Source organism: Alligator mississippiensis, chromosome 3 (assembly GCF_030867095.1).
Source record: "Alligator mississippiensis isolate rAllMis1 chromosome 3, rAllMis1, whole genome shotgun sequence".
Taxonomy (NCBI): domain Eukaryota; kingdom Metazoa; phylum Chordata; order Crocodylia; family Alligatoridae; genus Alligator; species Alligator mississippiensis.
In genome coordinates, this window is record NC_081826.1 from 191,770,888 (window position 1) to 191,794,751 (window position 23,864).

General features: G+C 40.9%; 1 protein-coding gene across 4 annotated transcripts in view; it reads right to left on the minus strand.

The window, feature by feature from the left end:
* SMARCA2 (SWI/SNF related, matrix associated, actin dependent regulator of chromatin, subfamily a, member 2) overlaps window positions 1–23,864 on the minus strand; it is a 191,539-nt gene that overhangs the window by 106,515 nt on the left and 61,160 nt on the right. For all 4 annotated transcript variants that reach the window (XM_006260254.4, XM_059724765.1, XM_019478048.2 and 1 more), the window contains exons 10-20: window positions 21,824–21,994; window positions 11,717–11,770; window positions 10,505–10,635; window positions 10,262–10,322; window positions 8,729–8,829; window positions 8,432–8,579; window positions 6,285–6,448; window positions 3,952–4,018; window positions 3,269–3,379; window positions 1,010–1,252; window positions 606–719 (exon numbers count right to left, since the gene is read on the minus strand). In XM_006260254.4, coding sequence (XP_006260316.1) covers window positions 606–719; window positions 1,010–1,252; window positions 3,269–3,379; window positions 3,952–4,018; window positions 6,285–6,448; window positions 8,432–8,579; window positions 8,729–8,829; window positions 10,262–10,322; window positions 10,505–10,635; window positions 11,717–11,770; window positions 21,824–21,994 — 1,365 coding nt within the window. The remainder of the gene's footprint in view (window positions 1–605; window positions 720–1,009; window positions 1,253–3,268; window positions 3,380–3,951; window positions 4,019–6,284; window positions 6,449–8,431; window positions 8,580–8,728; window positions 8,830–10,261; window positions 10,323–10,504; window positions 10,636–11,716; window positions 11,771–21,823; window positions 21,995–23,864) is intronic.

A 23,864-nucleotide genomic window follows, 5' to 3' on the forward strand; every position in this document is an offset into this window, starting at 1 on the left:
ATATTAGGAAAAACTCTCACTGAGAAGGTGATGAAGCACAGGAACGGGTTACCTAGAGAGGTGATGGAATCTCCATCCTTAGAGATTTTTCAGGTCCAGCTTGACAAAGCCCCGGCTGGAATCATCTACCTGGGGATGGGCATGCTTTGAGCAGGGGGTGGACTAGATGACCTCCTGAGGTCCTTTTCAACCCTAATTTTCTATGATTCTGATTAATAGGTATGTGTAGACGTGCAGAATTGTGTGTAAAAAGGGCAGCAAAATGTGGCTTTCAGTAACCAGAGTAAAATTGGCCTAATTTATGTCCTAGCCAGAAGTAGTTTGGAAAGAGACACTTGGTAAACCAGTACACCAATTATATAAACCAGTTTCAATGGACATGAGTAGCTGCAAGCTGAACTATAATTCTGATCCTAAACTTCAGTATCAGTAGTTTTACCAAAAACTGTTAGGCTGTCAAAAACCAAGCACTGAACACACAGGAATATTTGGCTGTCCTATTTAAAATAATCTGAACAGCTTCACTGTATGGTATTACAAAAAAAGCAGTAAAAAATCCAGAAATTGAGTAAAGATTTATTTATGGAACCCCTCCCATCACAAACCTTTTCTGGCAGTTGAGATTCAACCTCTTTCTTCAGTCTTCTCAGCAAAAAAGGTCGTAGCACTTTGTGCAGACGCCGGATGATCAGAATAGTTTCTTCTTCATTTAAGTCCACCTGCAAAAATATAAATTATAAGTCACTATAAGACAAGTCAATGTGCTGAATACTGTATTTGTGACCGGTGAAAGATCATCTTTTGTTACAAATGTACGTGCAATGGTGACTGCATACTATTCTCTGGTATTTTATTACTAAACAGGACCATGCAAGATTTAAATGTATAATTTTAAAGCTGTAACTAAGGTGGCTATTACAATATAATAGTTCTGCGAGTGTCAGGGAAAGTTCAGAAAGAATATCTACAACATGGGTTCAGTCTTGTTTCTATCTTTAGCTTTAAGTACCCTTTCTCCAGTCATGGCAAATGGAGCATTGAACCACTGCTCAAAGGTGCTGCAGCTCTTGAAAATGGTGGGAAGGAGGAAATTGAGGAGAGCCCAAAGTTCAGGCAATTTGTTTTGCAGTGGAGTCCCGGTCAACAGAATCCGCCTGGGGGCCACATAGTGAGTGTTCAAGACCTGAGTCAACTTGCAATGATGGTTCTTCATTCGGTGTCCTTCATCTACTATCATATATTTCCATCGAATCTGCAACAGATGAAAAAAAGTCTGATATAATTAATGAACTTGGGGAAAAGCCAAGCTTTAACATGGAAGTTAGGCACAGGGAGAGAAAGCCAAGTTCTTCCACCACCTTCCATCAAGAGTGGCTAAAATAATCAGGTATTGTGCGTACTGGCTTGAAGACTTTTTTGGGGTGGATGGAAGAGTCCAATCTCGTGTTATCCTGACACTGGTAATCCTGTAGGTCAGAAAAGGAGTAACAAATGCTGGCTAGGCTATAGCTGTAATAGAGCTTGCATCTGTGAATAAGTCCTTCCTCTCACTGGGGTCTTTCCTGATGTGGTTTGTTTAGAAGAGCTATAAAGTAGGGATTATTAAGGAAAAAGAAAAGAGTCAAGAGTCTAATGAAACAGTCAAAAATAAAAAAAAATTTAGAAAAAAAGCAAATGCATTTTCAGACTGACTAATGTTCAGTTCTTAAAAGATAGCAACAGTACCATAAATTCAGCCAAACCATTACTTCCAACTTAAAAATTAGGTATAAAGCTGGGCCACGTAAGCAGTGGGGTCTCAAGCACTGCATCTTCTTAAAAGGCCAGAACTTGATGTCACCTCCTAAAATGTTGACTCCTAGGTTGAAATTTTAATGTGGAATCAGAACAAATAATGGAACAGGGCTACCCAGACTTTTTACCTGCTAAGAGACAAAGGCAAGGGGCAGGCTGGGTGGGTGAAAAACTGGGACAAGGAAGAAACAATGTTTCAGACTCAAAGCAAATTGTTTGGGGAATTATTTCCAAATGTTCAAGAATGTGCGAAAAGTTCTCTCAAACAAGCAAAGGCACTCTTTGTTCCAAAGAAAGTGTAAATCACAGACAAAATGAGAGTCTTAAACACCTATAAGAGGGCAAAAAGGAAGGACGAAGGACAGCAAAATGGCAACAGAGGTTTTACTGGTAAGATCTTCACCCTGGGCACAAACCTTAGTAGTCCTGGTCCCCTCAATAGCCTCAGGTTCTCCTCCCTGCCTTGTTGGAGCCACCACTGCTGTGGGGAGAGGTTTCAACACAGCCAGCAGCCAGAGTATTAATACAGCAACCCACTCAGGAGCCATTGCTCAGTGCTGCTGAACCCTGTTAGCACCACAATGTCACAACACAGAATTCAGCAGCACCTCTTCCCACACCAATATTGTCTTCCATGGGACTCCTACCCCTGCTCCCCATGGCTAAAGCCTTGAGCTGGCCCTAACCCCCCACCTCCCAAGTACTGCCCCAACTCCTGTTGCTGAAACCCCCTTTAACCCTACATCTGGGGATCATGTCCCAGCCGCCTATCTCTAGTTAGGCTACTGAATGGCAATAAGTCACAAAGTTTCTCCCTAAGTCAGATGTGCACCTTGCTGGTCTGGTTTATGTGTATATAAAGTACAATTACATTAGTAGTACATTTTTAAATGCATTCATTACCCCTGGGACATCTTTAGATGATGAAAAGTGATGTGGATCACTTATATAAGTGATGAAAAGTGATCTTTCCAGGCATAAGTGACAACCTAGCCACATGAGAAAAGAAAATACTATACAACTGATGATTTTGTAATAGTGGCCCACTTCTGCTAAGAAACATATAGCTAGAAAGACAGGGATCATGAGTGAGGATCAGGAAAAATAGCATTAGGCAGTGTGGAGAAAGATCACACTTTTCCAGGGACATATATATAGATACAGATAGATATATCTGTGGTACTGATGAGCTCAGAGCAGCAAATTATTGTCTTAGCCACAGTCAGGAAAACCTTGATTCTTTCAGGGAAAAGCGAATCACTTAGGAAATGCAACTGTAAATAGGGAATAAAAGAGTATGTGAAAAGTCAAGGCAAAGACTTCAGCATGGCCAAGATCATCCCAAGAATCTGTTTTAAAAACAACAACTCTCACCGCAAACAATCCCAAACAATATAGCAGGAGCTTAACAGTACACACAGTTCCAATAATATGCAGAAAATTTACAGTTAAGACATGGTAGGAGTCTCATTACCTTAGCAAGAATGTGTTTGTCCTTTATTATGTACTCATAAGTAGTTAAAAGGACATTAAATTTTCCACTTCGAAGCTGAGGAACAAGTGAGCGACGCATAGCAGGTGTCCCCTGAAATATAGAGTAAAACATGAAAAACATGTTATACAGTTTGTTTCTTACTACCTCTAGTTCCCCGAGAAAGAGCATGCCATAATGAAAAAATCGTACAGCAGTATATTAATTCATTGCATAGCCCTTCAAAAGGGTAAAATTCAGTATACCCAGAAGTAGAAGCATGCAGTAGTCTCCCTAATAACTGCTTGCCTTTATATGAACGATTCAAACTGCAATAGCTTGTCAGCAAAGTATTCAGCATTATACAAAATGTGCAGTATTTATCATTTGTATTACTCTCATCAGAAATCTTGCAATATGATAATTAACAATTTTCTTCTGCATTTCACTATCTGAAAGTAATTATGGTTTATTACAGTAATCTTCTTGGGATGATTAACTCTCACTGTTTAGTACATGATGTACATGACAAAACTTTACAACCAAACAGCTTACAGATGAGCACAGGAAACGAGGAAAGAGAGGCTGTATTTTTTACTTTTCCATTTTTTGTTTTATATATATATATATATATATATATATATATATATAAAAATATACAAATATATATAAAAAGAGAAACAAACCTTGTAAGAAATTTTAACCACAGAAGGAGCCCATTTGTCAAATTCATATGTCCAGTTTGATAATGTCCTAGATAAGAAGATAACAATAACAAAAAATATAACTGTTATATATTTAAACTTAAGATATTTATAAACTTTATCACAGGGGTGGGCAATTACTTTGACTCGGGGGCCACTTAATGAATTTTGGTGTCCTCTTGTGGGCCACATCTCTCTTGCTCGCTCTCCTTCTCTCCCCAGAGCTGAAGCACATACCGACTCCCATCCTCCCTCTCCCCAGAGCTATAGCATGCCCTGATCCTCTCTCTCTCTCTCTCTCTCTCTCTCTCTCTAGCACACCCTGAACCTTGTTCTCTCTCTCCACATCTCCCTGGAGCTTTAGCATGCTCCTTCTCTGTCTCTCTCTATCCCTCCCTCCCTTTGTCCCCACCACCCCCTACGCAGAATCATAGCATGCCCAGATTCCCATCCCCATCCCAGAACCTGCCAGCCCTGTCTGCAGCTTATGCCACCACCCCCTCAGTGCAGTGTGGTGGAAGCAGCTCCAGTCAAGTGCCAACATCAGCTGTGGAATGTGCCTGGCAGGTTCCAAGTGGGGATCGGGGCATCCCCCTGGGTCCACAGCTGACACTGCCACATCAGTGCTGGGAGGAAGCAGTCCTGCCCACCCACCCAGCATAATGGAAAACAGTCCCACCTTCCCACTAGCACAACATGGCAGCTGAGGCTGCCAGCTACCCATGGGCTAGATCCCAGGAGTTGGCGGTTGGCTGCCTGTGGGCCAGATACAAATCAGTTGGCAGGCCACAGCTGGCCCATGGGCGAAAGTACATAAGCACATGCTTAGGTTTTGGTGCATGTTAATGTAGGTTGGATGGACACTTGGCTGGAATGGTTTAGTCAGGGATGATCCTGCCTTGAACATGGGGCTGAATGACATTGTGAGGTCCCTTCCAGCCCTCTGGGCATCTTTACGCATGCTCCGGGGTTGTGTGTGTTGAAGGGGAGCCACTCTAAAATGCCTGGACTGCCATGCCTATTTACCGTCCCACAGTTCAAAAGAGCAGTAGGAGTGTTTTAATGAAAGCTCATTCAACAAGCTTTAGGTAAAGGCCCACCAACACCATTTTTAAGCATGGGACGCTGAATACACATGATGCGCAGGCTGCAGGAGCATGCTAATCAGCAATTAATTGAGTCTGCTCTGAAATGTGCTAATTAGCACAAATCGAAACAGACATCCAGCATATGTATAGGTGCCCTACAATCCTATGATCTAATAGACAAGAGAGGGGAGAAGGGGATATTCATAGAAAAGACTCAAGTCATCTTTCGCTGTTTAATTCAAACAGGTGAGTATTAGAACTACTCAGACACAGCCCCATATAGTCCAAAGTTAAAAGTATCTGTGTTGTTTTAATGATATTTCATAAATACCAGCCCCATTGTTGTATAATCATTAATCTACCTGCATTTCTGTACTATACTATTTAAGCAGCATTGTACAATAAATGGTCTTAAAGAATGGCTAAAGAAACTGATAAATGCCTCAGTCTCAGCTCCTCTTTTTCAACAATAAAGAAACAAATCAAATAATGGATGGACTCTAGACTGTCAAGGGCATTCCTCACACCTGCAATTTAAGTGTCATTTGGGACAAAAACCTAGAATAGCTTTATGCCCATCTAAACCAAGTGTTTAAAAAACCCAAACACCATGAATTAAATATCAGTCATGCAAAGACCTAAGTTCAGAACCTTTAGGGAAAAAAATGTAAATACAGGGATATCATATGGCTCCTGGAAAATGGGAGAAAAGACAAGCACAGGTTGGTGACCAGTGGATGTAAATCAGAAACATGTCCACATCTAGACAACTACTTACACTTAGAAGAAAACCCAGTGGTGTTAAAAGTACAATCACCTAAAATGTGGTGGGGTGTCTTTTAAAGCTCAAATAAAAGGCTGTAAGTAGCACTTTTAAAGTTGAACAGGGACACTGCAAGCATGTAATATAATAGAGAAGAAAGGTACATTCCCTCTCCTGAGGATCTTGTTAGGAATAAATGACAATGAGTAAGAGATACTATACAGCTTGCCTGCTGAGTGTACAGTGAAACTAATGGCATCAAGTGCTTTTATCAGCCATCTGGACATCCTTCCAATGCCAGCCAATCATTCAGGAAAAAAATAATCAAAGGCTACTTTCAGAATACCAGCTCTGTGTAATCCCACTGTGTGCTTCATCTCACCATTAACTGAAAAACAAGTATGTACTGCTAATAAACCAATCTGCAAGGCATAGGATGATAACAGTGGAAGGAGTTTACTTACGAAAGGGGAACAATGATAAGATAGGGGCCATTGAGTCTTTTGTGCTCCATCAGATAAGTGATGAGTGCAATAGTCTGTATGGTCTTTCCTAGTCCCATTTCATCAGCTAAAATTCCATTCAAATTGTTATTGTAGAGTGAAACCATCCACTCCAGGCCCTGGAGCTGAAATGAAAAATAACAGCTTCAATTATCTGAAATCTGCCAGGTAATTAATACCAATATTACAAAAGTGAGGCTTCCATTTCCCTTACTGCTTTGATGCTAGGTTTCCTTCAACAAACGGATGTGCTGGGAGCCACCAGCATGTAAATGAAAGAATGAAACACATAATATCCCATAATATCAGTTCAAAAAACATTTGAGGCCCAGTATGGACTAAGCATCAAACTGCTATATTTTATACCGTAGGTGGAGTCAGTGGCAGTACCTGTATTTATAGCTTCTTAACGCTTTTCGTTACAAGACCCACATTTAAAATCTCTCATGCCAGATGTCTGCCTCAGGGTAATAATTTTTTTGAATTTTTTTGACTATAACAGTTCAGCTGTTTTCAAGAATTAGGTTACAGGATATCAGTGTGTTGGTCGACATTAAAAAAAAAATCCTTACAACCGTTTCACTGTAAAGCTCTAGTGTCTCCATACTTTGGAGCAAGAACCTGAAATCTGGCTCTAGGGAAAGTCACTCTGGTAGCAGGACCTTCTATTATCCCCATGACAATACATCCAAACTTAGCCTAGCTGTAAGCCACAAAATGGAGAATAGGGAGCAGATATTTCCTGTGTCATCACTGCCTTCCGTTGGGGCCCACACAACATAGAGGAAGAAGCCTGACTGAAATGCAGACAAGGATTTGGGGGTGAGCAGGAAACGTTAGTAGAGTGGTGCAGTGCACAAGTGGAAGGCTCTGCCTACTAGACCACACTCCCTCAAGAATCTGAAATTAAACCCAGGATTCCCACCTTTACTCTATTCTTACTTCTATTCTATTCTCCCCTGATACCAACAAAGAGCTGTGAACCTCATTTGCCTCACCTTTCACTAGTGGCTGATCCAAATAAAGAATCTACAGCTATCAGCAATTCTATTAGCTCAAAAAATCGAGGTCCGTGCTATCATGGAAGAAGGCATTTCTGAGGGTGTTATCTTAGAGATCAACTGGTTCAGAGAAGCTTAACCTTTCATAGGCAATAGCATCTAATAAAAGTTGTAGCCAATAAAAGCCTATGGCCTACTGAACTAGCTGGTCTCTAAGGTGCCATCCTGCCCATCCTTCTGTCTGGCATCATGCAAACATGGCTAACACTTCTTTCAATTCTATTGATGCCTCAGAAGTAGTTAGCTACATCCAAGAAAACTATATTAAGAAAATACTTGGGTTGCAACAGCAGAACATTTAGGATGTATAAGAATTAAGAATGCACAGCCAACCTAGATTTGGCCTGTTGCACATATTTATTTCAATACTGTCTTCAGTAATGTGATCACATACTACTTTATGCACAGGGCCCTGCCCAATCCAGTAAACCTAAACAGACCTACAGGTTATTGTGTATACCTGTAGAACCTCTGTTTCATTTGCTGAAAGGGACAGGAAGTGCATACCGAACAAGACAGTAAGTTATAGAAAGAGGAAGGAGGTTCTTACAGCTGAGGAATGTTTATACCTTACAACCAGGGTGCTCAATCTCCAGACATGGGCCAAATCCAGCCCATGGAGCCATAGCATCTGGCCCATGGGCCTCCTCATGCATTGGTAAAGTTGGCAGTGGGGGAGGAGTAGCAGTTAATACTGCTACCTCTCCCCACTGCCAAATTCCCAAATCCTGTGGAGGGCTCAGAGTTAAGCCACGCCCCCCTCCCCCTGCATAGATGGATTGAGGCTAGGCCACACCCAGTTTCCCCCCATATGGCTGGATCAGGGCTACTCTGCCCACCCGCCCCCACACACCCATGGGGCCAGGTTGGGGCAAGCCAAGCCCCGTTCCCCGACACGGCTAGATTAGGGTTCAGCTGCCCCCTACAACTGCCTCTACACAGCCCCACTGTGCCCGCCCCAGGTGCTAGATTAGGACCACCAGCAACACTGCCTTACAAGGAAAAAAATTTGCAACTACAGAAGGAGACTCCAGTGAGACTTCTTACCTGGTAATGTTTTAGTGTGCCATTAATAAGAAGGGAAGACTGCTTCTCTACCCTCTCTGTGATTGCATGAGCGACTGTGTAGTAGGACTGAGATCCTCTAGCACTATATTGCATACTGTATTCATCATCCACATCTTGTTTGGCTGTCCTGGAAGGTAGGTACAGATGACATATATTATGTTAAATTCTCCCTATACAAATTTGTTCAGTGAACTCTCACTATTTATGCAAGTATTTTTCAACTAAAGGTAAAATAATCTCTGTTCCATGTATGGCAACTTCCTAAAGTACACTCACTCAATGATCTGTTTAGCATCCTTCTCAGAAACTTCTTCACTGTTAGGATCTAGAAGTCTCTTCTCATCTGTTTCTAATCTACTTGACTCCTCTTCATCATCCTAAAGAAAAGATGGAAAAGGGACAGATCAACAGGAAAGAAAAATATGTTTCTCAGTCACAACTTTGGCAAAACTACACCCTGGTATTTCTCTACAGCTTTCATACTGCTTTACAGCAAAAGGAATCTGACAAAGACAACATAAGACCTAGTTTCTATTTCCAGTTTTGCCACTTGAATGCTGGGTAACCTTGGGCAACTCACTTTCCTCCTTTATGCTCAGTTTTCCCCATCTCTAAAAAGCTCCTTCTACTGCTACTAATACATCAAATTATGCAGGTGTATAAGCTTCTGCAAGATTACAGCAAACAATTTTTAATCAGTTTTAAAATATTTACTATATTAAAACTTGTACAATTCAATTCTATCTGCAAAGGCTTTAGATTGCCTTGGCATTGTTTTAAATCAGCACAATGCTAGCAGCTTCTAATATTAAACTTAGGACTCTGCCACTACTTTCTGATTCGTGCTACATCAATGTCCATGTAATTAACATTCTGAATAGACCAGAAACTTATTACTGAATCATCACAGCTTACTATCTTGAGAACTAACCAAAAATACTTACAATACTTTTTTTTATAGAAAACAAGCATTTTTTTGCGTTGAAGATTATTTTCAGATATAAATGTACACCAGCTCCCATCACTATACTAGCACTAAGCAAAGTCTCAGTGGGCTCACCCTTCTCCCTAGATTATACATGTGATGTGATGATCAACAGAGACAAATCAACACACACACAGGTCTTATTGTTTTAATCAGTCCCATTTCCCTCCCTTGTCTGAAACATCCCAGCCAAATGTCTTCATTGAAGGATTACCATGAAAAACATCAAATTCCCAAATGCTGATATGCAGCTGTAAAATATCAAGATCTGTGTACACGTACTCTATCAAATGCTTTTAATGCAGTTTTGCAAATGACTGAATCAAACTCTTGATTACTACTACCAGCAAATTTGTCTTCTCTCCTCAGCTGCTAGCATTTTAATAACAGAAGGATTAAGAAAGTATTGCTCTCTGAAGAGAAATACAAACCTAAACACATACAGATAAAATGGATCTAAAACATAAAGATATCAATCAACTTCATTCATCATAGAGACTTTGCATCTCCTTTCATTGAGTGCTAATATTAAATAGGAGCTTGTTTGTTATGGTTAGTGAATATTAATAATCAAAAAAGAGAACACATTTGCCTCTCCTACAGATTATCAAGAAAGCATTTATCAACACTGGAAAAAGATAAAAGTTATGAAGAGAATAGTGTTTTCCTAGTTTTCCTTGCATGTATTATAGTTGTTTCAATTGTTTTAAGCACTTGCTTTTCTTTAAAACTTATGAGATTTTTTTTCTCTTTCTAATTATTAAGAAAAGAATGCTTATTTTCATGACTAATAATGCATGAGAATAGAAAACAAGTATACATACCTCCTCCTCATATTCAGACCCACTTTCGTCTTCACTGTCTGACCTAGGAGCAACTTCATAGCTTGTCAGGGAAGATAAATGAATAGTTTAGAAAGAAACAAAACTAATCTCTCTTTCTCCAACTCAGTTTATAAAGAGCCAAGTATATAAAATTCAAAGAGAGAAATGACTGGTGTCAGAGATACCAAAATAAGTGAAAGATGCAAGAAACAAGAAAGCTTTTTTCTTTGTTTAGCTACTTACCCAGGGTTCATTTCTAACCAAGCATCTAGCTGACTTGCTTTTGGTGCTTCTGGTCCAAGAAGAACTTTGCCAGTTTCAGTGTGAGTCACTTTGACTGGAAGGTCACTCATCTGACTGCTCTCATCTATGGGCTGAAAGTGAAGAAATATTATAGCTCAAACTGGCTGGACTTTCTATGACCTTCAGGGACCATAAAGGCAGCTAGCAACAACTGCAAAATTTCAGGTTCAAAACATCAATGAAGAATCAAAAAACAACATTATATTTAACCATTTCTCACTTGGCAACCTAGCCAGAACCAGGTGATGATATTGCTATGTGTAACATTCAAACACATACCCCAGTATTAAATGCATCTGAGTGAAGAGGCTATTAAGCAGAAACACTTACTGGTCTCTCTCAGATTAATGGGGGTCTACAAGAAAAATATTTATTGGGCTTTTGTTCTTTTTAAATATAGAGAGGCTTTAACATTTTAAGTAGATGAAGTCATCTACTTTCCTTCAATTACCATGTTAAGCGCTCACAATAAACCCCTTTTTACCTATCAATAATACTTCAACAAATCTAAAACAGACCAGAATGACCTTCCTTGTTTTTCCAAGCCCTGGCCTGCACACAGATTTTTGTGTCAGTGTAAACTAAATTAATTCAAGGAAAGAATTTTTTGCTATTATTAATATTATCAAAACAGTTATAAAGGTCTGTTATACCACCATAATCTATACCTCTTTTTCATACAGGAATAAGCTATCCTGATATAAACACATTTCACCAATATAAATGAATATACACTTGGGACTTTATTGTACTCTTTAACTATACCAGTATAGTTAAATTATACAACTTTCACGTGTAGACAAGACACAGGTAAAATAAGCAGAATCATTCAACCTTTCTTTATATGTAAAGGAGAAATGATCAGTTCATACTGCTTTGAACTAAAGGCTGGGACAATATAGTCACTGTTGCATAAAGTGTTTTTGCTCTTAAACTCTGAAGTATTACAACTGAAGTAACACAACATTATGTGTTAACATGATATATCTACAACTCTTACGCTAGTAGTCCTTGCTCATGTGACTAATTCCAGTGTCCTTTGTGTAAAGCTTCTGGTATCTGCCTCCTTGTTATTTAAATCATGAGCAACAAATAATGCCATTTCTTCAGAAAAACCTAGCCCTTTGAGAAAAAGGCTTTTCATATTCTTACCTCTCCATCAGGACCAAGACCAGATCCCATTCCTTCTGCATTCTCCTCTGCCTTCTATAATGAAAAACACAGACATAATGTTAGGCTCTATTTTAAAAGAGTATAGGAAATGATAAACTCAAAAAACAAACAATGGAAACTGAAGGGCAAAAGCAGGAGACATTTTGTTCTCAATGGGCATGTCTACACATGATGCTACGACGACGTAGCATCCATGTGCGTTTACACATGACCAGCAGCTACTTCGCCGTACAATGCACTCCCTGAAGATAGCATGCCGCTTTGCTGAAGTAGTTGCTAAAAATAACTGTGCGCAGCACACATGGCTCAGTATAGGCTGTCACTGCGCTGTGATTTAGCACTTCCAAAAGGCGCAGTAACAAAGGCGCCGTAGGGGCATATGTAGATGCGCCCAATCAGCACAATGGATTTCTGGGCTGGAACTGGGGTTCCTACATGTGATGGAAACATACTTAAAATAACAATAGTTTTCATATATTTTACTCTTAGCTGCCCTAAATCTGGAAAAGCTGTGAACATATTGTTCATGTAACCAGCTTTTTGAATGTGCACATAACTCAGTTCTACTTTGAAATGTGACTGGAAAGAGCACTAGGGGGCTTCTTTTCATTAAATGCCAATTATTCCAGATCACAGACACTCAGTTTACAAATAGAAAATCTATAAGGGGCTAACAGACAGAAGAGTAACTTCCACAATCAAGCTAGATTCTTCTCTTCCTCTGCACTACTATTCTGTGTGCTACATCTGGCACTTAGTTACCTCAGTTTAAGACACTGGGGTAGCATGAGAGTAACAGAGGGTATAATATACCTCTGCAGTTGGAACTTGGCTAACAATTCTGTTGATGTGTGAGAAAGAACAGAATTCAGCTCCCCCTCCTGTTACAGTGTTGACTCTGCAGTGCTAGCAAGAACCTAATTTTACTTTTGTTTCTAAAGTAAGCAGATTTGCCTGTGAAAACATAAAGGGAACAGATTTTTTTAAAAGTAAAAATAGGTTATTTTAGCAATCATTTTTTGTAGACTAGAACCATATTTTATGTAATGTGTGTGTCTGTAGGGCAATGAGTATTTAAATGCTATCTTTCTTTAATAAATGTAGTGAAGGTTTATCTATCCTTCTGTCTGGTATGTTTACCCATTCCAATTCAAATCTCTACTTCTGGTCAAGCTTCTCAGTGTTATCTTTCTTTTGTTTTACATCCTTCTGATTGCAATGCCAAGCTCAGAACCTATTAGCAAAAAGGTGCGAACTTCAACATATGTGCAGCAGAGCACATGGCTCAGCTACATTTTGGAAGACTTTCCTCCATCAATAATTCTATTAAATAACCTTCATGCTCCCAAGACACCAGTCTCATTTTTTCATAACTACACTCCACCATGAATGGCTAAAACAGATATGCCCTGAAGTGCTTAACCTTCCTAAAACTTTAGATATTTACAAAATATGTTCTTTTTAAATGCGCACTGATATTGAGTCTTAAAAATACTATCACCAAGTTTAGTATAGTAACTTCTATTACCTTATAATAAATAACCAATGAGTTACAATCATTAAACTATACTTGAAGCTGCTCATGTATTGCTCCTTCCTTGAACCTCAACATGATTAATAAAGACAATTTAGGTTCTTAAAGAGTTCTCCAACAGCTTATGAAAGTTTGTACTGCCACTTTCAATTCATGGCATTTTACTGACATGCTAACTGATAAAAGTGAGGAACTACTGAGAGAATCTTGTTGATAGACACAGAAATAAAAATCCAAACCTTAAATAATACAGGCAGACTCTCCTCCTACTGTATTTTTGTCTTATTGAGAAGCACAGTAAAACCATGGCATTATTTTTGTCTGTGGAAAGGAGGAAGAAGAAACTGAAGTCTAGGTGTGCACAAAACTGTGACACCTCACAATGGGATTCTGCATCTCCTCTCTCTTATCAGCATACCAACCAGATGGATTTAGCAGGAAGATTTTCCAGAGATAATCTATTTTATAAATTAAAATAAGTGGAGTTATATAGGCGCACTGCTAGTGCAAGTTAGAGCAGAATTTGTCCCATATGACAGCAGCTCAATGATTAGCAGCATTTCTTTGAACTCAAAATCAAGTTTCTGTTCCTTGGAAATCTAAGAATCTGCTGAACACACAGTAGCAGTAGGTTTTAAGTGTGCTTCGCAGTGAATCAGGCATGAGGCATCTCTCTTACAGAGCGGAGTAATTTAATTCCACTTCTTAAACAGAATGTACAGCATATGTTACCACATTAAAAGGAAGCTAAATGAGACATAAGGGAAGAGTCACAGAATGGTATCAGAATAAGATGCAAAGAATATACTGTCAAACAGTTGACCTGGAAATTTCAGGATTTCTTATTTGAAATTCCCTAATTCTTCCCTTACTAAAGATGTCGCTTGTAGAACAGTGAAGAGGGGCCCACACCTTACATGTTGCTCAATATTAGCTGAAAGTTATTCAAGAACAACATGAACAGCCGTTGGAAGGCTGCTCAATTCAGCCCTCCAGGGAAATGGAAATCTGTGTTGACAGGGAATATATGAACTGTGCCCAGTAAGGAGAAGAGGGGGCGGGCATACTGGTTCATGATGGCAGAGATTTGACCTTGAGTCCTCAGAATGCACTGGTTGAGCAGGTTTTTCCCCACCTGCTGCTGGGGTAGCATAACCAATTTTCTGCAGATTTTCAGACAACCACATTTTTGTGATGGCTTTGCCATTTTTATGACGGACCTACCATCTTTGCATCTTTTCAAACAACCTGAACACATGTACGCTCACTTTTCTGTAGTGCTGTGAGACCATATATAGCATTAAAAATAACGAGTATACATAACCTAACACTAACAGATTACTACAACTAAAATTGCCCAGGAAAGAAGGAGGGGGAAAAAAGATTGCAGTAAATAAAAGTAATGGAAGAAATGTAGATGTCCATCACTGGGCAAGCCTATTATTTAACATCTCTATTGCACTAGTTCCAGGCCAGCCAGGTGGGGATCTCCCTGGGTACTCCACAAAATGAGAATCCCTGATCCAAAAATTTTCCAATCTAATATAACAGATAGATGAAACAAGTGGGCAGGCTTCATGGTGAACAAAAATCATCAGCATTTTAGCACAGGCTAGTTCATGGTGATTATAGCTTGCCACCTGCCAAGCTATTACTAAGATGAGCACATCTAGGATCAATAAATTACAGCCTATAACAGAAAAATTCGCCTAACTGGCACAAAAACAACATGATTGGTTCCTCCTAAGTAACTGGTGCTGCAGAGGTACAGGGAAGAATATTTCATTTTACAAACCCAAATGGCCATTATCTAGCCACATAGCTGCCATTTGTGGCATTTATGCACAGTTTGCAATCTTACTCCAGTGCCCATATTACAACTGAGCAGGCTCAGTAGGCTACACTCTGGCCAGGAAGGTATGTAGCACCATATGTAATGAAATTGTACTTTGCAAAAACTCATGACTGAAGGATGTTAGATGCTGGAGAAGGAGAAGCTTCCCATGTTGTAGCTCCATACCAGAGGTATTAGGGCACTTATGTAGGCAACAGAAGACCTTGGTTCTAGCTCCCCATTACCCAATAGGAGTTTTAACCTGTATCTCTCTGACTTGCCAGCACAGTACCCTAACTATCAAGAATGGGCAAACCTTTATCCAGTTCTACTCTCCTGTCCTCCACTTAAAGCTGATCCTTTTAGCAGCCAAGAAAGATACATAGGACCAGCAGGAAGAGAAAAAGCTGGATGGTGTGTGGTTCAGTGAAATGGATGATAACCTGGAAGGGAATGGGCCTGGGTTCTAGGATGGACTCTTGGTCCCAATAGTGCAGAATCTTCTCTACTAGGCCTCATCAATTTTATCCAATGACTACTAAATGTAAAGTGCAGTGGCTCAGCTTCAAGAGAAGGGCTAGAGAGAGAGTCTGAAAATGTTTAAACTATAGCCTGGTGTTGAGCACACTTGTCTTGGGAAGTTGGAAAGATGTAGATTCAAACCCTATCTGAGAGAGGGAACCTACAACTGGGTCTCTTGTTGCTTGGGAAAGTGCTCTAGTAACTATGCTGAAACATAAGACAGCCTCTTCCTTGCCCTTGCTGGGCCACAATTTCAGAATTTATGCTCAGGTATGTGCAAATGGAGTGGTGCACCTGCCCAGACAGAGCACAGCCTACTGAGGAAACACAGTAGTAAGATTGCAAGCCATAGGTGCCAAAAACAGCAGTTACATAGCCATTTTAGCATATAAAGTGAAAGAGGATTTTGCTCATAATCTCCACTAAGCAACAGTTCCACAAGAAATTATTCCAAATTGGTTATTCAGTTATGGAGGGCAAAGACACAAAATGATATGCAGGGAATATGACTGTATAGAAGTACTTTTCTTTTTTATTTATGACTGAGACCTAGAGTGCATAAAAGGAGGATTAAGAGCCATGTTTGAGAACCGTGTCCATCTTTGATGGTAAGCAATATGGACAAATTATAAAGAGGTACTTCTCAGACACTCATAGACATCGAAAAACTTAAGGGAATGATCCATTTATGGGTGTCTTTACACCTGTTCCAGGGTGGGTGTAGGGAGGAGGCCATTTTCTTGGGAGCTGCTCTAATTAAAATGCCTGCAGAGCCTTGTGTATTCAGCATCCCACACTTCAAAATGCTGGCAGGGCACTTCTTTCAACAAGCTTTAGTTAAAACACCCTTGCCACCATTTTGAAACACGGGGATGCTGAATACACGTGATGCCGAGGGTGCTGGAGTGTTCTCATTAATCGAGTCTGCTCTGACATGTTCTAATTAGAAAGCACTGGAGCAGGCACCAGGCACATGTATAGGTGCCCTATGATTCCAGAAATAGATGCCTCATTCTACTACTCTTAATTCCATCTGCTACTGTTTCCACAAACAAATGAAGAGCTATGTGTCTGATTCTTGTATGCTAAGTACTGAAGACATATTTTGAATGCTCTCTATACCAAATTTGTTCATGACGCTTGTGAGAAACCTCAAATGAGTCTTGAATCATGGATGCTACACATAAGAACTTCTACTGATTCCACTGAGATAGTGGAATCTCCATGACTGGAAGTATAAGTGCATATCAGACAAACATCTGTTTGGGATGGTTTAGCCTTAAGCAGGGTGGGACTAGATGACCTCTGAAGAGCCTTTCTAGCCCTGTTTTTCTGTTTCTCTGATCTCTTGTCCAGGCAATTAGCCACAGACCTTATGCCTCCTTTAATGAGGTGGCAAAAATCTCAGGCTTGTGCAATAGAGATCTCCACTGAAAATTAATGGCCCAGTTATGCAATTGTACAAAAGACTAAAGCAATTCAAAAGGAGCTGTTTCCACCAAGTGCAGAATTATAACCAGAAAAAAACCCCAAGCCCTATTTACCCAACAGCAAAAATGCTTTCTTTATAACTAGTCTGGTCTCTTGGGTAAATAGGACTCATTTCCTAATTATACAGAGTAATGCTAGCCATAAGAGAGGTACTTCTGCACCATCCACTTCATCAGTGCTCACCCTTAGCAGCAAATCTTAAGGACTCTCTCATCTGCTCCTATGTAAGGCCAGAACACATAATTATATTTTTAAACAGATTAAGCTGCATTTTACATGGATTAGGTAACAGAAGCACAGAGGTCCAATGCTTGTGACTGAGAAAGAAAGCTACAGTAACAACTTGCTGGGTGACTAAAGTTTACAGTTAAGCAGCAAATTAATTCATATCAGTATAAATCATAGCACACACTAGGCATATTTGTTTTTGCTAATGTCTCCCTGACAGATGAACAAAATTGCTTGATGGCATTCCTCAGCAGCCTCAGAGGCTGCAGATGATAAGCATAGGTTTATACCAACATTTTTCCTTTCCCTAATGGGCTGGGCAGAATACGTAGCACCAGGTATTATAGCCTCCTTTTACACTACTTTTCAATATTAAGAACTCATGTTGGTATTGACATCATTAGGAGGCACTCTAATTTCCAGCATGGATATATTCTAAGAAGGGTACTGGAATAGTTCCATGCACAGACAAATGATGTGAGGGAGTGTCAACAGAAATACCAAATAAGATTTAGTTAATAATTATGTGTTACACAAAACATAGGTGTGCTATCTGCGAGGAGAACTAGGCATATTAAATCAAACATTGCTTTTGCAGATAATTTGGACAACTACTCCAACATCTGATTTTTAAGAAACTACCTCCTTATTCTGCAGGCTGTGGGCCCTTTGTGTTAGAAATGTATTCTTAAAAGATGCAGCTGACTTTCAGATGGGCATAGGAAAAGAAGGGGAACTTTTGAAGTCAGTCATTCTTAACGCTGCCCATTTATTATTTCTTAGTACAGTTAAAGCCCTGTTATCTGGCATTTTACTAACTGGCATTTCTATTAACCGGAATTTCCAGTTGGCCAGACGGACTCAGGGTGGGGGGGAAAGCTCACATGCAGCAGCCACCACTGCCACCCACCACCTTGCGCTGCCGCCATGCCATATATGGTTGCCACCACCCCTCTCGCCCCCCTCCCCCCACTCTGCATCCAGGCAGAAACCCCTGTGCCTCAGACTGAAAGGTTTTTCTTTTTTAAATACCTCTATGAAAAGCTGCAGCGCTAGCATGCAGTGCTTCAAAGCTCATGTACAGTGGCACGGATGTTCCTTAAGCATGTAGCGTCTTAGCTATGTATTAAAAAAAAAAAAAAAGAATTCTTGGTGATCCTTTCACTACCACCTTTACTCATGGGGCTCCCAGGGGAGTTCCTGTTCTTACTCCACACTAAAGGTTTCAAGTCCCCTAGCTTTCCAAGAGACCCATTTTACAGCCTTCGTTGTTGAGAACTGCGTCATAACACCCAGTGACATCATAGCAGTATTGAAAGTCAATAAAGAGAAGAAAAACAGTGGTTGGACAGCAGCACAGATCCGGGCAACAAGAGCCATATAGCAGAGGACAGCTTGAATTTCCTAGATAGTGATAACTTAGGGCATTAGAGGCAAAACCCACATGTGGGGGTTGGACTAGATGACCTCCTGAGGTCCCTTCCAACTCTGATTTTCTATGATTCTAGGTCACTGGCGTTTTTAAATTACCAGCATCCCCCATTCCACACTCATGCTGGAAAACAGGGCTTTTACTGTATTTACAGCTGTACTTAGGGTGTTTGTAGAAAAGAAGTAGGGTTCTCCATCCCTCTCATTTCACTGAGTCACAGTTTGTGGTCTCCCTGTTTGGGAAGTTAATAGACATTCTTTCCAGCATCTCTCAACCAGTCTATCCATTTTCTCTACAACCTCATCTGTGACACTGTGTCCCACAAAGCAGCAAATTTGTCCCTTTTAGGTTTGTCTCATGGGTCTGAGGCATGAGAACTCAAGCCCATCCTACTCCACTGTGTCCCAACAGACAGCCCTGCACAGCTATAAGGGTAGACCAGGTCAGCCACACTCAGCCCTCTATGCTGCACTCCCTGGGCCTCTTCCTATCTCCTCCCCAAACCCCTTTATTTGTATCCTCCTCACAGTGTTCCATCACTGTTCAGTCATTCCATCCATGGAGAAGCCCCTCCATATTCATAGTTTCATAGTGTTTAGGGGCTGGAAGCCACCTTACAGATCGTCAGGTCCAGCCCCCCTGCACTTGGGCAAGAAAGACCACTGGGGTCAAATGACCCCAGCAAGATGGGCATCAAGTATGGCCCTCCTCCCAGGAACATCTACACTGGGAGCTGTCCAACTTCTTGGATCATGAGTCAGCAACATATGTCCTGCAGGCCAGATCCACCCTGTGGAACCACTGGATTTACCAACACCAGGGCTGGGTAGTGAGGAGCTGAACTAGGGCCAGGTAGCTGGAAGCTGCACCTGCGGGGGGGAGGCAGGCGGAAGAAGGGGAGGGGTGAAGAAGTGGCCACAGTGCAGACACAGGTTCCAGCTGCCTGGCCGCAGTCAGTTCCCTACCAGATAGAAGCTGTGCCCATGCTGCAGCAGGGAGCAGCGGGGTGGGAAGCATGGGCAATTGGACTGGGTACAGCTTCCAGCTCCCTGGCCCAATGCAGCTCCCTTCCTACTGGAAGTTGCAGTCATACCCCAACCAGGGAGTATGGGGCTGGGAAGTGGGGGCTGCATGGGGACAGCTCCCAGCTGTCTGATCACTGCACAGACAAACCTGTTCCTGCTGATGATGACATTAAAGCCAACCAGCCTGTGCCAGATTGAAGCTGAGTTGTTCTAGCCCATGGAGGGATGGAGTGCACCCTCAGCAAGTTCACAGATGACACCAAGCTGGGGGGAGTAGGAGATATGCTGGAGGGTAAGTCTAGGATTCAGTGACCTAGCAAATTGGAGGATTGGGCCAAAAGAAATCTCATGCAGTTCAATAAGGACCAGTGCAAAGTCCTGCACTTAGGATGGAAGAATCCCATACACCGCTAGAGGCTTGGGACCAACTGGCTAAGCAGCAGCTCTGCAGAATAGGACCTGGAGGTTACAGTGGACAATAAATTAGATACGAATCAACAGTGTACCCTCGTTGCCAAGAAGTCTAACAGCATACTGGGCTGCTTTAGTAGAAGCATTGCCAGCAGATCAAGGGAAGTAATTATTCCTCTCTATTCAGTACTGTTGAGGCCACATCTGAAGTACTGTGTCCAGCTTTGGGGCCCACACTACAGAAAGTATTTGGACAAGAAAAAGAGTCCAGTGGAGGGCTACAAAAATGGTTTGGGGGCTGGGGCATATGATTTATGAGGAGAGGCTGAGGGAACTGGGCTTAGTTTGCAGAAGAGAAGACTGAGGGGGGTACCAATAGCAACCTTTAACTACCTGAAGGGTGGTTCCAAAGAGGATCGAGTTAGACCGTTCTCAGATGAAAGAACAAGGAGTAATGGTCTCAAGAACAGGAGGAGGTGGTAAAGCACTGGAATGAGTTTCCTAGAGAGGTGGTGGAATCTCCATCCTTAGAGGTGTTTAAGGCCTGGCTCACCCTGGCTGGAATGATCTAGTTGGGGATGGTCCTGCTTTGAGCAGGAGGTTGGACCAGATGACCTCCTGAGGTCACTTCCAACCCAAATTTGCTATGATTTCAAAATCTATGATTAAAATGCTGGAAAAACTAGCTGGTGCACTTTTTGTTTACATATAACCAGACAAATGAGTTTAACTATTATTACTTCCTGCTTATGCTAAGATAAATTATAACATGAAAACCAGCAATGAAAATCACCAGTAGAGTCCTCTTATTCATCTTCCAAAGTACAGAAAGAATTCAGGAGTCATGCTAATATTAAGCTATTACTTAACAAGTATTTCTCTTACAACATTAAACTACAGGAGGAGGAATGCCCTAGTGGTAAATGTACTGACCTAGAATCTGGGAGACTTGGGTTCATTTCCTTCTGCCACCACTAATGTCCTGGGTAACCTCAAGTTATTTAGTTTCTCTCTCTGAAAGAAGTATGCTAGTCATATGTTCCAACAAATTACTTGTCATATGCAACCCTAACACCATCAACAGAGTCTCCCCACAACATTCTCACAAGCAAGCTAAGGAAGTATGGGTTGGATGAATGGACTGTAAGGTGAACAGAAAGCTGGCTAGATCATCAGGCTCAATGGGTAGTGATCAATGGCTTGAGGTCTAGTTGGCAGCCGGTATCAAGTGGAGTGCCACAGGGGTCAGTCCTGAGGCTGGTTTTGTTTATTATATTCATTAACAATCTGGAAGACAGAACAGCTGTTTTGACTCGAAATGAAATTCGAGAAGAAACACTGTTCCCTCGAACCACTAAAACTCAAGGTGAAACGGAACGATGCTGTTTTGCACAGGCCTAATATCATCATTATGGCAGATTTTGTGTGGTGGAGGGAGGGAGGAAGGTAGGTAATTAAAAACTCATTTATTGTTAGTCATTCTGTAGTATATAAGAATTCAGGCACCCTGATCTGTGTAAGCTTACTGCAAAGAGTTTTATCTGCCAAGAGTTATACTGAAAGGCAGGGCAAAAAAAAGATGTTAGTTGTAGCTCAGTTTTATACTTGCCTTCTTTCTTCTCCTCCTCTTCTTCTTTTCTTTGGCTGCTTGTGCCTGCTTGTGCTCCCACACCAAACTAGTTAGGTTAGCCACATATTCGTCAGTCTGCTGCAGCAAGTATGCCAGACGTCGGTCTTTCTTCTGGTCAATCAGTTTACGGTAGCCTTCTTCATCTTCAGCCTAGCAATGCAAGGAAGAGAATGTTCATGACACGGACATTCAACAGAGAAAACAAGGCACCAATAGCATTAGAATTGTAGACACATAGGCCAAATATTTTCTATTTCCATTTTTTAGGTACTTAGTTGAAGAACTTTCTATAACAGAAATAGGTGGGGAGAAAGAAAATGTATGCAATATAATATACCAGATGGACTGAGGTCTTGGGAAATTTAGGGACTTTGACAAGAAGCAAAGGGGAAGATTTTTTCAAAGGCGTAAAGTGCAGTTATGTGCCCAACTTTCACAGCAAGTTAAAGGGGGCTGGATGCCTCATTTTCCCCATGTAAATAATGTACCTATAAGGGATTTAGAGAAGAATATCTAGTGGACCCACTCTTCAACCTCCACATACTGTGGCTTTTTTTCCCCATGTTCCTCTGCAACATCTGGCACTGCCCACTGTCAGAGACAGGGGACTGCAGTAAGTGGACCCTAGGTCTGATCCAATCTGGCAACTTCCGTGTCCTCAGGGGTATTTCAGAAAAAGTGAATTTTTCAGAGGTAGCATGATACAGCATGGAAATATTCCTTCCGTGTGTCCAAAATATTGTACTACACGGATAGAATCATTATACAAACATTAGACTGGCCAGATACTTCACAACATTGTGCAGTACCTTCAAATTATTTCCATTTGGTTTTGTCAAAGAGTTTTAAACAGTATATTTGAACATATAAACAAACCGCAGCATTTTTGGAGAAACAAAACACACCAAAGTTTTGGCAGCAGACAAAAACTCAAAAGTAAACTATCGCAGTCCAGTGGCCAAGTTAGGACACTAGCAGTGGAAGAGTCAAAAAATTTTACAGCCTTTCAATGTAACCTATCTAAGGTACATCCTTCACATATATGATCTTTATCTTGACAGTGTCCTCTTAAAGAATGCCATACTCTCTGCTCCATGGACTAACACATGCACTGTATACCAACATTAACCAATACTGCTGCATACAGCCACCATGTCTGTGTTTACTTAAGTCTGGCTAATCTGTTTGAAGTGTTCTAGTAAATAAGTAAGCTAACCTGCTTTTAGCCATGACCATTTTTCCTACTGTAGATATAGCCTGTGAGGGGAGAAGACACATTTCAATCGGTTTTATTTTAAAAAAGGTCAGCTTCTTGGCTTATAGGCTTAATGTACAGTAAAGATTATAACAAACATACTGATGAACTGGACTAAATTTCAAGGGAGAAATAAACATAATGTACTCAACGTGCAGTGCCTTCTCCCTAGAATGTAATTGTACATTTAGAGAGCAGGGGGGCAATAATACTTGAAGTGCTGCTGACTGCAAAACCCAACTGAAGATGGCCCTCAGATGCCATATCTTTGAAAACAAAGCTGATTCCTAGTCATTAGGGTACGTGGCCTTGGGAGTAACGAGTGTATCTGTGCCTGACTAAGAGTACCCAGATGGCACAATGCACCTCATTTTTATTAGTAGTACACTATGGGGAACTATGTTCCCCTAACATATAATCCCCTGGACTGACATCAAGTCATCCATGTTGTGATTAAAAATATTTTTAAAGCAGTATGATTACCTGTTAATATGCATATTTTACTTTTGATAATTAACAGCCTGAGCAGCTAGCAATTGTCTCCAATTCTCAGTAGCATAAAGGTTTTCTATAATGAAGATTAGAACATAACCTTGAGGAAACCCCTGGAGTCAAAGTGTCTCATCTTTTCCTAAGCAAGTTGTTCACTTTTACTTTTACTTTTTTGGACATGGACTGAGGTTTTGCCCTCCTCAGCACTCACCTTTTGATATTAAACTGCTTAATCTCTACTCACTTCTGTGCCTTGGTATGCTGGCATAGATG